Source organism: Lynx canadensis, chromosome B2, assembly GCF_007474595.2.
Source record: "Lynx canadensis isolate LIC74 chromosome B2, mLynCan4.pri.v2, whole genome shotgun sequence".
In the NCBI taxonomy this organism is placed as follows: Eukaryota; Metazoa; Chordata; class Mammalia; order Carnivora; family Felidae; genus Lynx; species Lynx canadensis.
The window spans coordinates 136,498,875-136,511,419 of record NC_044307.1 but is presented as its reverse complement, the minus strand read 5'-3'; the positions used below and the strand labels follow the sequence as shown (position 1 = coordinate 136,511,419).

General features: G+C 47.9%; 1 protein-coding gene across 1 annotated transcript in view; it reads right to left on the bottom strand.

The window, feature by feature from the left end:
- The window catches only part of MTHFD1L (methylenetetrahydrofolate dehydrogenase (NADP+ dependent) 1 like), a 57,858-nt gene extending 55,403 nt beyond the window's left edge, over nucleotides 1-2,455 (bottom strand). Inside the window, exon 1 of the mRNA XM_030316590.1 lies at nucleotides 2,035-2,455. Coding sequence (XP_030172450.1) covers nucleotides 2,035-2,261 — 227 coding nt within the window. The 5' untranslated portion in view covers nucleotides 2,262-2,455. The remainder of the gene's footprint in view (nucleotides 1-2,034) is intronic.
- Nucleotides 2,456-12,545: the final 10,090 nt, after the last annotated feature.

Below are 12,545 nucleotides of genomic sequence, written 5' to 3'. Positions count from 1 at the left end.
GGGGATATTAAAAATATGTCTCTTTGGGGCGCCTGGGTGGCTCAGTCGGTTGAGCGTCCGACTTCGGCTCAGGTCATGATCTCGCGGTCCGTGAGTTCGAGCCCCACGTCGGGCTCTGTGCTGACCGCTCAGAGCCTGGAGCCTGTTTCGGATTCTGTGTCTCCCTCTCTCTGGCCCTCCCCCGTTCATGCTCTGTCTCCCTCTGTCTCAAAAACAAATAAACGTTAAAAAAAAAAAAAAATCCTGACAGCCAATATCTGTGGAGGTCTTGATAGGACAATTCCTGGACTGTGCATTTTGGATGTGTTCTCTCGTGCAATCCCTTCCATAACCCTTTGAGGTAGACTCCCATTCTCCCTACTGTAGTTCCTTCCCTACCAGGATCCTGAACCAGCCCCCCTACTGACCACTCTGCTCATCTCCAGGTCAGGCAACAAAAAGAACAGTCATGAATGGAATCCATGAATGAACCCAAATCTTAAGTGATTCATTCACCCACCATATCACAAGTGTCCAACGTATAAATGGCACTCAGCAGTGACAAGAGACAAGGCTCCCGACCCCAGAGCTTTCATTCCAGGTAGGGAAGACAGACAATAAATGAACAAAATTTCAGGAGGCAAGTAAGAGCTACCCAGAAAATAAGAGGGTGATGGGGTGGTGACTCCTGCCTCCCAGACTGTCTTCAGACCCGAACGCACAAAGGTGAGCTCAGGGTTACACTGGTCACAATCTAATGACCCGAGGAAGCCTAAGTAACTCCTACCTATATTCAGAAAGAAGACAAGATAAACAAAAAGCTCCTTAGCGTCATCGGCCACATCATAAAGGGCTTTGGGAACAAAGTGGGTAAAGGCTATTAGTTTTAGAAGGGGGGAGAGAAGGAAAAAGGAAGAGGATGCGAATGGAGGGCCGTGCAACAGCTTGCTCAGTGACACGGCATTCTGGAACCAGCATTCTGGAACCAGAATCCTCCTTCGGGGCGGGGAGGCACGCCACCTCCAGGTTTGTCCCGAGTGCTTCACTCTACAGGTTTAGGGCTCCAGTGAACACACTTCTCCAAGAGGGGCCCGTCAAGGCTCTTCCTCGGCTCTCTCCCACTCAGGGGACAAAGAGGGCTGACGACTGGGGCGGAAAAGCGGTGCGAGTTGGGGGGATGGACTTAAGCGGCGTCTCCGGTGGGGAGCAGCGAAAGGCTCCGCCCAGCGCTCCCGCGGTTCCCTTCTGGGTTGGCCGAGAACTTTCTACACACAGCGGCGCTGGGGACTCCTTGCCCACGCGTGCAGCAATGCGGGGCACGAGTTGGCCCGACTGCTCCGCCGCATTCCGCATGTTGTCGGGTGGGCCCCGCTCCACGTTCACACGTCCAGGAAATTATTACGTAACTCAAGAGAGCACGCTTTCCCGCCCGCAGGAGGCTGCGGCGTTGCGGGACAGGGCAAGCCTCACCCCCGCAGGAAGGGGTCAGCTTTCCGCACACGTGGGCGCCGCGCACAGCCGGGCCGCTGCCCGGCCTAGGCCGCCTCTCGCCCGGGACCCTACCTACTCCCGGCCCCGCCCTCGCCCCGCCCCTCCTCCCCTCCCGGCCCCGCCCTCGCCCCGCCCCTCCTCCCCTCCCGGCCCCGCCCCTCCCCTTCCCGGCTCCCGCCCTCCGTCGCGCCGCTCCTTCCTGCCCCGCCGCGCGGGGCGCCGCGACACCAGAGCCCGCCCCGGTGGCGCACGTGGAGCGGGGCACGCAGGCTAGCGGCGCCCGCCCCGCCAGGGATGCTCGCGCCGCCCGATGCCCTTCCCGGGCCCCCCACCTCCCGCCCGGCCGCCCGCCCGCGCTCTCCCCGCCGGCCGCCGGCGCCTCTAACGAGTCAGCACCAAGCACTCTCGGGCCCGCGCCCAGCGAAACCCCCGCGGAGGCCCCCAGGACCACGCCGAACCCGGAGCGCTCCGGCCGCTCCAACTCCTGCGTCCCCCACTACCCCCCACCCCCACCCCAGCTGCCGCCACCCGGCCCCGGGGCGGCGGCGAGCGCCGGACGCTCACCTGACGATCGAGTCCCGCGCCGAAGGCGCCCGGCTGCCCTGGCCGCGACTGTTCCCGGCCTGGGCGTCCTGCAGCCGCCGCTGTCCGAGCAGGCCCTCCCCGCCGCCACCTCCGCCGCCACGGCCGCCGCTGCTGGCGCGACCGGGCGCTTGGAGGCGGAGCGGCGGGCCCGGGGGCCGCGGCGGGCGGCGGAGCCCGCGCAGGAAGAGCGGCAGGCGCGCCCTCATGGCGCGGGGGCGCAGCGAGACCCGCGAGGCGGCGAGAGCGACGGGCGGCAGGTCTCCCTCCACGCGGAGATGCGGCTGCGGCGCGCAGACGGGCGGCGGCGTGTAGCTCCTCCCGAGGGTGGCGGGGCGGGCGCCAGGCAGGGAACCGGCCGGCGGGTAACGGGCCAGTGGAAGGAAAGACCTGCACCTTCCTCCTCAACCGGAGCGGGAGCCCCTAGGGGGCACTGCACCTAGAGGCCGTGACGTTGGGAGGGCGGGAGCCTGCGGGACGCGGGGCTGATCCTTCCAGTGGCCCGGTCCTCTAGGGCAGGCTCTCTGGCACTCAGTCCTGCTAGAAATCTGGCTAGAGGAAGGTGTGGCATCAGGGAGGGCTGTGGCCCATTCCAGAGATAGTACCTGCTCCCTGTGCCTAGGATGCTGATAACTCCCTGCCCTCAGGTGGGAGTTTGCTTCCTGGAAGGCCACTTGGCTGAGCGTCTAGTTTAGATACCAGGGCATGGTTTACTAGGCTGGCGGTGTCCTAACAGTGAAGGATGTGTGGGGCTTGGGGTTCCAAAGCTGACCTGTAGCCTTGGGCAAGTTAACCCCTGTGAACCTGAGCTGCGTCCACAGTTTAAACAAGATATTGATGCTTTGTTTATAATTTTATCAGGATTATAATTCCCAAGTAAAGTGGGAATAAAACCAGTGCAAATTACAAACAGTAGCTACCACTGTACAAAGCGCCGGAGTGACATCTCACTTAATTCTAATAAATGTACAGATCTTTCTGGAGCCATGATGGGGTTACCTCCTGATAAACTGGTCCTAAATGGAAACTCGGTGAATTGAAAATTCATTGATTACACCTAACCTACTGAACGTCATACGGTAGCCTAGCCTCCCTTAACCATGCTCAGAACACTGACTGTAGCGTGTAGTTCGGCAAAATCATCTAACACAAAGCCTATTTTATAATAAAGTGTTGAATAGCGCATGTAATTTATTGACTACTGTACTGAAAGCAGAAAAAAGAAGGGCTACGGATTGATTGTCAGTGTACGGGTTGTTTACACTTGTGACCACGTGTCTGACGGGAGCCTCCTGTGACTGCCCCTACCCAGAATCAGGAGACTATCCTGCTGTTGTAAATCAATAGCCCAGGAGAAGATCAAAATCCCAAATTTGAAGTCTGGTTTCCACTGGATGCTTATTGCTTTTGTACCATCCTCAAATAAAAAAAATCGTAAGTCGAACGGTGGTTAAGTCAGGGACCATGTGTAATGCGTTGAGTATTGGCCTGATTGACAACTTGGGGGAAGCGGGTCCAGAGGGGTCATTTGGTTCATTGACAGCGCTGGAGGTTTGCCTGACCCCAATGATCATGTTCTTAATCTTATAATATTGTCTGCGTTTTTTATTGTAGGATGATTGCCTCATTTGGCACATTACGACTTTGTAGGGTACAGGAATACCTAACATTGCCACAGCCCTGTGATTTAGGTATTCCCACCATTTTACAAGGAGGAAACAAGATCACAGAAGTTGCACCTTGCACAAGCATATAAATATTGCAAGGGAAACTTGGGTGGTCCATTCACTTACTACCAGTGGTGATCTTGGGCAGGTCATAAAACTCTTGGAGCTTCGTCTCATTATAAATTGGTGACCCCCCCCCACAAAAAAAAATAAAAAAATAAAAAAAAATTGGTGACCCATTCATTTAGCATTCATTGGACAGTACTGAACATGGATCACTGGTCACTAAGATGAAAATCACCTTGTCCATAATGAGTGTATGGGAAATCTGCATCTTCCTCTTAATGTTGCTGTGAATCTAAAACTGCTCTAAAAATAGTCTTAAAAAAAACCCCAAAAACCAAAAACAGCCTCTGCCCTAAAGAAGTTCTAACAGTAACTCTGCCACAGTGGTGACAATTAGCTTTTCCACCTAATGAGGGCTCATAATAGTGATACTTAAAACCACAGTGGCGGGATGCCCGCGTGGCTTGGTCGGTTAAGCGTCCGACTTCGGCTCAGGTCATGATCTCAAGACTAGTAAGTTCCAGCCCCACATCGGGCTCTGTGCTGACAGCTCAGAGTCCGGAGCCTGCTTCAGGTTCTGTGTCTCCCTCTCTCTCTACCCCTCCCCCAGTCGTGCTCTGTCTCTCTCTCAAAAATAAACAAACATTAAAAAAAAAAAATCACAGTGGAGACCACATATGGTATGATCCCGATTATAGGAAATGTCCAGAATAGGCAAATCTGTAGAGACAGAAAATATATTAGTGGTTGCTTACAGCTAGGGGTAGGGGAAATGGGGAGTTGACAGCTAATGGGTGTAGGCGATGAAAACGTTCTAAAATTAATTGTGATGGTTGCACAAATCTGTGAATATGCTGAAAATCATTGAATTGTACCCTTGAAATGGGTGAATGGTATGGTTATGTGAGTTCCATGTCAATAAAGCTGTTACCAAAATAAAATAAATAAATAAATAAATAAAAGGCTTTTGAGATAAGGTGGTGGGGTCCTGGGGTCTAACTGTTCTGGAGGAGAATCCAAAAAAACACCAAGGGATCTGATGCTTGAGCTGAGTGGCCTTTAAGAAATACGTATACTATTTATAATCTACAGAAAAGCATAAGATAAAAAATAAAATCACTCTAACACTATCACCAAAACATCACTATTATTTTTGATCTCTTTATTTGAAATTATTTTATAAAGTTACATATGGTGAATATATATGTGTGTGTGTGTGTGTGTGTGTGTGTGCCTTCTTCACTTACTATATATCTGATTTAATGAAATTGGAAAGGAGAGAATTTGAAATCATGGCTTTTCATGGTTTTATATTATAACATAGCCTATTTTATGGGTAAACCATAATTTATTTTCTCTCTCCCTGTTGTTGGCTGTATTGTTTCTAATTTTAGATGTGACAATACTGTTGTGAATATCCTTTCATTCATTTGTCAATAGCTCTGTACTGAGACCCTTCTGTGTGCTGGGGGAGGAATGGGAAGAAGATTGATCAGGGGGCCACTGACCCCTCAGTCATCCTTTGCTGAAGCAGTTCTCATAAGACTCATAACTAGTAACCATGTTAACTGAAAAACAGGGCAGAGAGCTGGAGGATAAACAGCACAACGTCCTCACATACAGAAGCAACCCTCCCGATCATACTGAATTTCAAGGAGGTTATGGCATTTTTATGAATTCCAGGGCTCCGCATGGCACAGTGGGTTCCAGAGACTTCCCAACGTTTAATTAGACACCCTGTATGGATGGAAAATTTGAAGAGAAAAGATTAAGTTAAAGACTTCATACCTAAGCCAGCCTAATGAGAAGTCACAAAACTAACTTGTTACTGGCATTGAAATGACTCAGACATTGAAATGACCCTGACATTGAAATGACTCAGACTATAGAGACTATGTAGACTGTACTACAAAGCCATTTTGGAGAACGCACTTAGGAGACGGTTCTCAGCCATCACCAGAAGCCTATGGCGATCCACACCTCTAAGGTGATCCCCTACATCGTTAGATGACACGTTCAAGTATAATAATGTTCTGTACCTAGAGACACGTTGCTTCTTTTTCGACTGAACTAATGTCATACACTCTAATCTTAAACAAGCTTAGGTGAAAATGAGGTCCTATTTTTAATATTAAAGTAATAATATATTTTTTGGATCAGAGAACTAGGAGTTATAATAAATGCTATTAAAGTAGTTAAGGGGGCGCCTGGGTGGCTCAGTTGGTTGAGCGTCCGACTTCGGCTCAGGTCATGATCTCACGGTCCGTGAGCTCGAGCCCCGCGTCGGGCTCTGTGCGGACAGCTCAGAGCCTGGAGCCTGCTTCGGATTCTGTGTCTCCCTCTCTCTGCCCCTCCCCCACTCATTCTTTGTCTCTCTCTCTCTCTCTCTCTGTCTCTCTCTGTCAAAAATAAATAAACTTTAAAAATAAATAAATAAAGTAGTTAAATCTCCCATTCTACTTTGGCTATGAAATAGTGGCACGAGAGTGGAACGTTATGTATGTGGCATATAAGACCATTTAATAGCACGTGATTGCTTGACGATAGTTGATGCTTAACTAAGGTCTATTAGGATTGTGCCCTTAATATGCAGTTTTTGAAATTACTTTAAAAGGTCTAAGACAACAGATGACTGTGCTGGTTGAGAGCCAGTTAAAATATTTGACCTGACCTCTTCAGATCCTGATGTAGATGATATGGACACCTGTCTTCTGTTCACTTTCACTCCCTCGTGGGCCTCACTCTGAAGTCAACGCAGCCTGAGCCCAAGGTGCTCGCATTCCATAGGAAAGGGATTTGAGTTCTTGCACGCTTGTGACGCACGTTTGCAAGACAGAAGAATAGGAAAGGGAGAAAGATTTGTGAAAATAAATTTAGGATCTGTCCTATTCCCAGGTTTGTTTCATAGGGATCATTATCTCATTTTGATAGATACGTCTGAATCCATTTACGCAAAATTCAAATATATATTAGTCTGCTTTGCAAAAGTCAACCAAATATATATTAGCCTGCTTTGCAAAAGCCCTTCTTCTAAGAAGAAAGGGCTCCATTATGCTGAAGGCTTTAAAAATCCACTCACTGATGTTTTTCCCCTAGTGCATGGAGATCATTCCGGTGCACGTTGAGATAACATTCGGACGTAAGCCAAAGACAGTTCATTTTCGGTATGGGAAATGTGTCTCTGAAATTAAAATATTTTTAGATATTTATACATATGTACAGTGAGAGAGCATTTGCTTTATAGCTGGCTCTATGCTAGGCAGGTAGTTAAGGGGTCAACTGTGAACAAAACAGACACAGCTCGGGTCTCATTGAGATTACTGTGCACGACTATACGCTAGAACACACGCATGCGGGAAAGGAAAGCCGTATGATAGTTCGGAGTCTTCTATGAGTACCACAGAGAGGCACCTTCCTAGACGTGGAGAGTCACAGAAAGCTTCCCGCAGGAGATGGCACTTGAAGGCAATACTTAAAGATGGCTTATGGGGCGCCTGGGTGGCGCAGTCGGTTAAGCGTCCGACTTCAGCCAGGTCACGATCTCGCGGTCCGTGAGTTCGAGCCCCGCGTCGGGCTCTGGGCTGATGGCTCAGAGCCTGGAGCCTGTTTCCCATTCTGTGTCTCCCTCTCTCTCTGTCCCTCCCCCGTTCATGCTCTGTCTCTCTCTGTCCCAAAAATAAATAAACGTTGAAAAAAAAAATTTAAAGATGGTTTAGGAGTCAAGCTAAGAGAAGAACGGTGTGCTGGCAATGAGTATTCTGAGTTGAAGGAACTGCGTGAACCACAGTCTAGAGTGAGAGAGAGTGCTGACTTCACCTCCTGAATAGGAGGTGTTGGGGTTGCAGGAGAATGAACAGCAGCCCCCCATCCTGCCTTTAAGAGAGCCTTTGGAGAAACAGCGTCCTCAAGGAAGAGCTATGTTCAGTTTAAAAAAAAGCAATGGATTAGCTTTCTTAATTTGAAAGAGGATGGACCTTAAGCATGGAATGGAAGCAGACAAGGAAAAGATATGGGAAGAGGTGGTTTGGGAAAGAGCGAGACAGGGATGTGGGCAAGGAAAGGTGGTGCGAGGGGCACATGTCCTGGGATGTGGCCCGGATACCAGGGGAATGGAGCACGGTGGTTACAGCGGTCCAGATGCCAAAGACACTGACCCATCAATACCAGAAAGGTTAACAGTGTAGGGAGGGCACTTGGACTTTTCAAGGGTCACAACGGATTGCACTTCCATGGGAATTCTAACTTTGGATGGACGAGAAGACTTTGGTCTCTCAGGAGGGACTACCTGAATCTTGAATGATTTGGTTGGGCCTCGAGAGAAGCTCCGGATTGGACGCAGTTTATCCAAAGCTCTGGAGATGCGAGGAGGGGTGCACAACGACACCGACCTGCAAAATCCACATCATTACCAACGAGCTCGGCACGTGAGGCCAGGCTTGGGGATCTTTGATACATACGTCTTTACTGCAGCTGATGCTTTTCTTCGACTACGTTCCTAGATGTATAATTACTGGGTCAAAGATGACCCTTTGATATTATTGATCCCTATTCCATATTACCAAATTCATTTCTGAAAAAGGTATACCAACTTACATGCTCATGTAGTTGGGAGTAACCCTTTTCCTCTATCCTTAACAGTATTGGATAATTAAAAAAAAAAAATCTTTTTTTCTTGTATGTCACAGAATTGTATCATTGTTTTGAGGCAACTTTCTACGTATCTATTTTATTCTGCATTTCTTCCTGCATTGTGTTAACCTTATTCCAGGCTGTCACGGCAAGGACATTTGTATAGCAAACAGCCTTTGGAAGACACAGTATCTCCCTCTGGGGCAGAAAGCAGATATGTTTGTTGTCCAGAGAGCAAGGAGAATAGCTCCCTCCAGGCGCAAAGATGGGGCAGGTTTGCTAGTAGCCCTTTAAGACTGCAGGTTCCTAAGTTCAGGATTCCCCAGCCTTGAAATAAACCCACGGCGTGTGCAGTATGCACTTGAGCTACTCTGCATCGCCCCCATGCATTTGGAGGAGCAAGGGGAGCCAATGCACACGTGAAGCTCATACCTGCTGTGCCAGGAGTAATAATGTCCATTTGTCTCTGATAGAGGAGTTTCGTGGCTTCTGCCAGCATCCATGAAACCGATGCAGGCTAACTTCTAGCCGGCAAGCTGAGTAATATTCCAGATTCTGCACAGTTCTGGATAGTAATTTTTTTTTTTTTGACAGTAATTTTTGAGCTGAGTGTTGACCATGCAGGCTTTCTCCTGGGTGGTAGGGGAAGGGCAACGTAGGCAAAGGGAGCGGCTCCTATGAAGGCAGAGGCAGATTTTGGAGGGCTTGGTAGATAGACTATTTGGTTCTGTTTGTGTTTAGAAATGTAAGGCTGGCTAAGATCAGGAGGACAGAGGTGAACAAGCCTGGAAGTGACGATGACAGTGGCAAGAAGTGACTGAAGACAGTGGCAAGACAGCCAGCTGGGAAGCTGTTGTAGAAAGCCAAGAACAAAGGGCACAAAAGTACCCGAGGAGTTTCAGAGGAAAAAAGGGTACCAGATTGGAAGTGACCACTTGGGGGTGGGGGGGGGGGATGTCTTGGGGGAGGGGTGGAATCTGTTTGCTCTCAGGAGGGAAGTCTAAGCTAGAAATGGTGTTTTAGGAAAGAGTATAAACCATAGTTGTCGCCTTCGGGGAGCTAATAAAATTAGACGAGAATGGAATGGAGAACATTTGCTCTCACAAACCTGAGGCTTATCGAGGCCAGGCAGATGACACGTGCTAGTGACGTGGACCAGGTGCACAAGTTCCCCCCAAAGAGGCAAAAGGTAGAGCAGACTTTCTATGACATGCTTTGCGGTAAGAGCCTATACCTTCTATCGAAAACACCTGCATGCGAGTGCCCCATGGTTACTTGAAATTTGCTGATGAAGTCTACAATGGAGAACAGAGGAACGTTAAAGTCAGTCACCCCCTTTTAGGGTGATTTTTGCCCTTAGGTTCCCTCAGAGCCCAGAGTCCGGGCCCAAACAAGCCAGATGATGACCGGGGATGATGGTGATGATTTTAAGAAGCTGGGAAGTGGGATTTTTGTGTTGAAACTTTCTGAAGACGTACAAGCCCGGTTCAGCATCTGGGCCAAGGTCTTGTTGTGATGGTAACATGAGGACCACGCGGAGAGCCACACATACGTTGCCTTTCAAACAATAGGGCCTTTGGAGCTTGTATTTGCCCCACAGAGCAGATGATTTGCTCACTATCCAAGCTCTGTTCTTTTACGTTCAGCTGAATAAACAAGGTTTTAGAACTAACGAAGTAGACCAGCTTGCTTCCCCCACGCCCTGGTGTGAGGCATCAGCTGTCTAAGCCATTGTCAGGAAAATCAAGCTTTGTTGTTTTTCATAGATAAAGTGGATTTGGCTCGCAGGCGTTCACCGCCTTTGTGACAGGTTTGTCCTCACCTGACTTCAACCCCCCAACTACACGCGAAGTTGCTCTGTGCTCTCCAAACATACTCGAAGCCAGTTCCTGGGAAAGGCGTTTTGTCTAAATGGAATTTCGGAGAGGGGTCTGATCATCTGACTCTCACATGGCCATGGAGCTTCTCAGCTCAGTCTCACTCGAGAGTAAATTTCCTTGGAATTCTATCAGCCAAGTGATGGAAAAAGGGCCTTGAGGCTTTTCCCTGACCTCCCCCGCCCCCGACAGAAACTACAAGTCAAGATGTTGGATTTCTGAGGGTGCCTGCTGTGAATTTTAAAAAGCAACTGAAATCATTGTTGTTCTTCCTCCTTTGTGTCTCTGATTTGCATGTTTTTCTCGTGTTTTGGGCTCAAACAAGTTTTTTTTTTTTAAATTTTTAACGTTTATTTATTATTGAGAGACACAGCATGAACAGGGGAGGGGCAGAGAGAGAGGGAGACACAGAATCCGAAGCAGGCTCCAGGCTCTGAGCTGTCGGCACAGAGCCCGACGTGGGGCTCGATCTCGCGAACTGCGAGATCATGACCTGAGCCGAAGTCGGACGCCCAACTGCCTGAGCCACCCAGATGCCCCTATAATGCATTTGAGATTAACGCAAGTTGTTGCCTGTATCAATACCCAATTGCTTCTTATTGCTTAATATTATTCCAGTATGTGAATATACCATATTTTGTTTACTTATTCCTTGTTTTTTAAAATTTTTTTAAAAATATTTATTTATTTCTGAGAGACAGAGAGAGACAGAGCATGAGCAGGGGAGGGGCAGAGAGAGAGGGAGACACAGAATCTGAAGCAGGCTCCAGGCTCCGAGCTGGCAGCACAGAGCCCGACGCGGGACTTGAACTCACGAACCATGAGATCGTGACCTGTGTCGAAGTCAGACGTGCAAGTTTTTGACCCCATCTATTCAATCATTAAATATTTATGGAACACCTGCGAATTGTCAGGCACTGTACAGAGCTGGTGAAAACATCCATCCCAAGGGGTCCAATGAGTCACATGCTAAATTTTAGCATATTCTTCCAGGGGCGCCTCAGTGGCGCCACCGGGTTAAGCATCTGACCCTTGATTTTGATGCAGGTCATGTCATGGTTAGTGAGTTTGAGTCCTTCGTCGGGCTCTGCCCTGACAATGTAGAGCCTGCCTGGGATCCTCTCTCTCCCTTGCTGTCTACTCCTCCCACATGTGCACCGTCTCTCTTAAAAATAAGGAAATAAACATTTTTTTAAAAGAATATTCTTGGGGCGCCTGGGTGGCGCAGTCGGTTAAGCGTCCGACTTCAGCCAGGTCACGATCTCGCGGTCCGTGAGTTCGAGCCCCGCGTCGGGCTCTGGGCTGATGGCTCAGAGCCTGGAGCCTGTTTCCCATTCTGTGTCTCCCTCTCTCTCTGTCCCTCCCCCGTTCATGCTCTGTCTCTCTCTGTCCCAAAAAAATAAATAAACGTTGAAAAAAAAAAAAAAAGAATATTCTTTCAAAAAGAAACTTCCAAGAAGAAACATCTCCTATAAAAGAGTTGTTTTCAAATATGCTATACACATTCCGAATGTTCATTTATGATTATATGGATTGATTGTGCAATAATATTTTGCACTCAGTAACCTTTTCAACACAGCGTAATTCCATATTGTCTTGGTATTACACGCTCTAAATCACTTGTAAGGAAAGAAAAATATGAGAAGCTAAATGTGAGAGAATGCTTATGTTTTCATACTTTTTTTTAAACAAACAAACAAACAAAAACACTGAAAAAGCATGTTTAAGAAAGCTCCATATCTTATCCATAGGACAAGGTTTAAGTTAAAGACATGTAAACTTGCAAAAGGGTTGAAGCTGTTTCTTTTATTCCAATCCCTTAGCACTGTCTAGATAGAGGAAGTTATATAATGTAGAGGATGGGAGAGTTCTTAAAGTATTAACATTTGCTCCTCAAAACAGAGATTAAAAAAATGTTTTTTGGTTTTTTTTTTTGAACAAAAGAAAATAAATGTTAATATTCATGTTTAACAGCTGTGTTTCTAGTTCATTGCAAGCCTGATATTTAAGATTTTTCTTCCTTTCCCCTAAGGATTTAATTTATGTATGTAATTTACACAGGGAATGGTCTTTCTACCATCATTTGCTTCTCGAAATTGAACTTTCATGACTGTTAGAAAACCCCATCTACTTCCAGACTCGATGCAGAGGAATAAGCTATAAACCTCATAAATCCTCTAAAAAGAGGGAAAAAAAAACAACCACATAAATCCTCAGTGTGAAGTTTAGAAATTCCCCACTTTAAAGAAAATTC